The sequence below is a fragment of the Hydra vulgaris genome, chromosome 04, assembly GCF_038396675.1.
Source record: "Hydra vulgaris chromosome 04, alternate assembly HydraT2T_AEP".
In the NCBI taxonomy this organism is placed as follows: Eukaryota; Metazoa; Cnidaria; class Hydrozoa; order Anthoathecata; family Hydridae; genus Hydra; species Hydra vulgaris.
In genome coordinates this window covers 9249164-9255043 of record NC_088923.1, presented here as the reverse complement: position 1 = coordinate 9255043, position 5880 = coordinate 9249164, and the positions used below count along the sequence as shown (strand labels likewise).

Sequence of the window (5880 nt, the reverse complement as noted above, 5' to 3'; positions counted from 1 at the left end):
AATGTATGGCAGTCAAAATTGTGTTAGCAATGAACAAGATGAGGTTTAAAGATGGCAAAGGTGATCCACAAGGTTTTGTAACTTTTTTAGACAATAACCAACTACCGCGAGGTATTATTCCGCGGTATCGTGGAAACCGTCTACACATTCTTTTCCACACTTGTTTTATTTTAATGAAACACTATACAGCTTTTCTACTTTATCTGACCACTGGAACAATAAAATGTTTCAGTTTGCTACAAATTCTGCGAGAAACATTTTGTAATACAATTGCTATAAAACAAATGGGAGTGCTGAAATTATTTAGTAAGCTTCTTAGTGGACCATGGATGAGTTTTATGTATCAGCTGATGATGCAAGCTTTGATCATGTCACTGGTATCCAAATAATAAAAAATGTTCTAAAAGAAGTTATTATTGCAAGTCTAATCCAGCTGCACTATTTTGCTGAAAAATGGATTTTTTTGGAACACCGCTTGTCCTTAATATTTTACAATCTATTACAACTTTATGCCCCATGCATAAATGCAGTTGAAGAAGTCTTGATGCGTCAATACAAAAGATATCTCTCCGTTTCTATAACAGCAGCACTCAAAAAGGAGACAGCGAGTGCAAGGCTTCACAATATAGACAGTGAAGAATTAATGGGTATGTTTAGTGATGCCAAAGGACGATGCCCTAATGGAAAAATTTGTTATAAATCTAGCAAATTAAGATCCAAAAAGAATGGGACGATCGAGTATTTTAATAATCTGGACGAGTTGTCTTGAGAAAAGGTAGTTAAGTGGTCTATTTGCACAGCACGTAAAAAAAGAATGAAGACACGACTACTACATAATGAAATTCGAGCAGAGATTACTGGTAGACTGAGTTGTAAACGCCAAAAAATGGATGAAAAACAAAAAAGAAAGTTAGAGCGTGAGCTCTGACCACCAGTGAAATGATGCATAAATATAAACACTTAACTGCAAAGCAACTTGAAGATTTAAATGATGTTAGAGAGAGTTGTTGGGAGAAAACTTGGTCATGAGTGGTATGATGCTGACAATTCCAAGTTTGTCATTTATGATGGTAGAGTTGAAAAGGTAAACAAGAGATTACAAGACAGAATTTACACTATTTTCTACTGGAAAAAAGAAGAAACAAATATGGAAGCTGTTGAGTATAAGATAAAAAAAATACAAATTGCTGCTGATGTTATAACAGGTGAACTAATATTTTCTTAAATGAAATATAAATATTATTGATATGCTATTTTATTTTTAATTTTAATAAATTCAATAAAAATTAATAGTTATAACAAAATAATTTTAAAACAAGATAATCATTTAATTATATATAAAATATAATAAATAATTTATATAATATAAAATAAGTTGTAATTTAAAATCTTTTTTTTTTTTATATATTTTAAAATTACCAACAGAGTACCGCAAGTTTTGTAGCTTGCAAATATGGTACAGCAAGTTTTGTAGCTTGCAAAAAGAGTACCGCAAGTTTTGTAGCTTGCAAATATGGTACAGCAAGTTTTGTAGCTTGCAAAAAGAGTACTGCAAAATCTTTTCCTTGCAAATATGGTACAGCAAGTTTTGTAGCTTGCAAAAAGAATACTGCAAGTTTTTTAGCTTGCAAATATGGTACAGCAAGTTTTGTAGCTTGCAAAAAGAGTACCGCAAGTTTTGTAGCTTGCAAAAAGAGTACCGCAAGTTTTTTAGCTTGCAAATATGGTACAGCAAGTTTTGTAGCTTGCAAAAAGAGTACTGCAAGTTTTGTAGCTTGCAAAAAGAGTACCGCAAGTTTTTTAGCTTGCAAATATGGTACAGCAAGTTTTGTAGCTTGCAAAAAGAGTACTGCAAGTTTTGTAGCTTGCAAAAAGAGTACTGCAAGTTTTGTAGCTTGCAAAAGAGTACTGCAAGTACTCTTTTTGCAAGCAACAAAACTTGCTGTATAATATTTTTGATAGACGGCTCTGGCTTACCTTCACGTGATGTCTATTGTTAAAAATGATTTATTTAGTTTCTATATTGGAATTTTAAATAATATCATGTACTAAAAGCCAACACATAAATTTATTATATTTTGTACGTTAAAAATTTATATTTTGTACTTTAAAAATATTTTTTTTAAATTAGTTTTATCTTTGGTTTATTTTTAGGGTGGATACTCCAACTTTCATCTTGTAATGTGGTAAAGATTGTAATGTGGTAAAGATTTGTAAAGTTATGTCTCTCTTTTTAAATAAACACAACTTAAAAACATTTATAAAACTTTTATTGACATTTTTTTCAAGTTTGAATATGGGGAGGGGGGGGTGTTGGGCGTGGCACACGCTCCTTCCCTAACTAACATATTAAAATAATTTAATTACTTATTTCTCTTTTTCCACCAAACTCAATTTATAGCCTTTTTTCAAATAATTAAAAAAACTTTTTTTTTAAGTTGAAGACTGGGCGGGAAGGGGCGTCGGACATGGCACATGTCCCGCCCCTAATGTCAATTTATACACCACTTGCATATGCTGTAAAGTAAGAAAATATAATTTAAACTTTTTTAACACAAAATATATTCAGTGTTTTTTAGGTTAAAGTATTTATAAGAATGTTACATTTCAATTGGCGGGTGTTAAAATGTAACAAAGACATCCACCCTTTAATCTAAAATAGACCTCTAATATTTGAAAATGGAATAGAAGCAAATTAGAACAATGTTTTGTGTTTAAAGATAACATATTTTATCAGGAAAACACTATTTCGTGTGAAAAACTTGTATTTTTTTAAAGGTATGATGGTGTTCCGGTACCCCCTCTGGCCCTCTAGAGACCCCTTTTATCTAGAGATTTATATGAAATTGTAGTCTCCTCTTACATCTATCTTTTGATACAAAGATATAGGCTTTTGGATAAGATTTGACAAAGTTATAACAATTTAAGTGAAAAAAAAAAATATTTTGGAACCAGTTTCTTCAATAAATCCATATATCGAAAATTTGCTACTAAAAACGTCATAACTTTTTTTTAAATCGCTCGTTTTTAATAATTTTTTCCCCTTTCAAATACTGTACTGAAGGGCTTTCTAATGATATATAACATTCTAGGATATGCTCAATCTAAAAATATATATATATATATATATATATATATATATATATATATATATATATATATATATATATATATATATATATATATATATATATATATATATATATATATATATATATATATGTGGTGACTTTAACTGCCCCGGTACTACTCCAACAACCTGCAATCCAAGACTTGCTGAGATTTTTGACACCTACAACATGATACAAAGAGTTCAATCTCCAACCCGCATATCATCTACTACCGGTATAGCCAACTTGCTTGATCTAGTAATAAATCGACATGATGACATTTCACTCAACAATATTCAAGTAACTGATGAGGGTATTTCAGATCACTATATGATTCGGGTTGCACTTTATCATCAACCTTCAAATAGTAAAACTGTTTGGTTTTCAAAACGAAACTTTAGAAAACTAAACTTGTCATCCTTTATAAAAGAATTGCAAGTAATGCCATGTTGCTTATCACCTGAAAACAATGTGGATAATTATGCTGAACAAATAAGAGCAAATATAACAACTGTTCTCGATCATTTAGCACCCATTCGGAAATATGTGACCTGGTAAACATGATGATAAATGGTTATCTTCAGATGCCAAGAATAAAAAAATCAGACGTCGTAAACTGGAGCGTCGTTATAAAAAAACTGGAAACTTATCAGATAAAAAACTATATCGAATTGCATGCCGCGAGTCATCAGCAGCAATTCATAAATCCAGATGTAATCACTATAAGGAAAAACTAAATTCAGCATATGGTAATCAGAAAGAACATGGAATATTGCCAAGAAATTACTACATTCAAATAGTTCTAAAACTAAAAACACAATACCAGAAGCAAAATGCAATATAATAAGTCAATATTTCATAAACAAACTTGAAAGTATAAAAAATACTATCCAGGAAAGGCTTGCAGAAAATCCAAAATCCAAATTCATTTCAGAGTTACATCCCCCGGTAAATATTTTAACAACATTTGGTACAGTCACACCTACAGATGTGTCAAAAATAATCAAAGCTCTCAAACCTAAGACATCGCCACTTGATATTATTCCAACATACATCCTTAAATCTTGTTCAGAACTTTTCAGTCCAATTATAGTTCACCTTGCTAACCTCTCATTCAAATCTGGAATTTTCCCAGCCTCATATAAAGTTGCTCAAATAACACCAATTCCCAAAAAATCAGGACTAGCAGAATTTGACTTATCAAAACTACGCCCAATATCAAATCTCAATACAATTTCCAAAATTCTTGAAAAGCTTACATTATCTCGTCTTCTTCCACATGTAACTTCATCTATTAACTTCAACCCTTTACAATCTGGTTTTTACAATCTGTGCAATGACATCCTGCTAAACATTGATGATGCTTTGAACACTATTCTCCTATCTCTTGACATATCTTCAGCATTCGATACAATTGATCACAGCCTGCTGATTTCCCGTATTAAAGATGAATTTGGTGTCACAGATATTGCACTAAAATGGCTGACATCATACTTGCACTCTCGAAAATCTTTTGTTTCTATTGGATCAACAAAATCTAGACTAATAGCAAGTTCAACAGGAGTACCACAGGGTAGTGTATTAGGCCCATTTCTATTTTCCATGTTTGTTTCACCTATATATCGTATTATAGCTAAACTCGGTACCAATCATCATCAATATGCTGATGATACCCAACTTTATACTGTCATCAACCCATGCATAGGTAGCATTAATGAAATCAATGTGTGTGCTGATGCAGTAACAAAGTGGTTTCTAGAAAATGGACTTCTGCTCGACCCAAATAAAACAGAAGCTGTTTTATTTGGATCTAGAAAACAAATTACCAAGCATAAAAATGATTCAAAAATTGTTATTTCTGGAACAACACTAACAACGATAAATTCAGTAAAAATCTTGGCGTCACCCTAGATTCATCGCTCTCTATGGACAAGCACATAAACAACACTATTAAATCCTGCAATTACCATATTCGTGCACTTCGCCACATTCGTCCATGTCTGACTAAAGAAGCTGCAAATACAATTGCATGTGGCATTGTTAACACTCAGCTTGACTATTGTAACAGTCTTTTATCTGGTACTTATCAAAAAAATATTAAAAAACTCCAACGAATTCAAAATAGCTTATCTCGAATCGTTTTCCATTCTCCTATTCATTTAAATTCAGAAATATTGCTGAAATCTCTTCATTGGTTACCAATATATCAAAGAATAATCTATAAGATTTCAGTTATCACATATAAAATTTTATTATATAAATCTCCTGCATATTTATTTGAACTCCTAGATGTCCGAACTTCAAAACAAAAAACTAGATCATTAGACAGTTGTCAACTTACACGTCGTCAACAAAAAACTTCTCTGGGCTCAAATTCTTTTTGTATGACTGCACCTCGAAGTTGGAATGGTTTATCTATGAACACACGAAACTCAACCTCTTTAGAAACATTTAAAAAAAGACTAAAATATGAACTTTTTATAAACCCTTTTTCAAACTCATAGCTAACTTGTTTTAGTGCCTCTGAATTACTTCATCACTATTGTGATTGTTGTAAATAATGGCACTTTAATCTCTAATTATTATTATTATTATTATTATATATATATATATATATATATATTTATGGTTCTTAAAAAATAAATATAACAAAATTCACTGTATTCAAGACTCTTGTAAGTTACATATTTAATATATTTCAGGTATGAAACAGCTGTTAATCTAGGTAGATTAACAACTGTTTTAACATGTATTATGCATTTGTATTAAC

The 5880-nt window shown here is 31.0% G+C and overlaps 1 protein-coding gene across 1 annotated transcript; it reads left to right on the top strand.

Moving 5' to 3' along the window:
• The first annotated feature begins 5035 nt into the window (after nt 1–5035).
• On the top strand, nt 5036–5614 carry LOC136079163 (uncharacterized). The gene has a single exon (XM_065794885.1). It carries the CDS (start codon nt 5036–5038, stop codon nt 5612–5614), a length of 579 nt encoding a protein of 192 aa, XP_065650957.1.
• The last annotated feature ends 266 nt before the right edge of the window (nt 5615–5880 follow it).

Bases quoted from the DNA above. Each gene is read 5' to 3' on its own strand.
- LOC136079163 (XM_065794885.1), top strand. From the start codon at position 5,036: ATGGACAAGCACATAAACAACACTATTAAATCCTGCAATTACCATATT.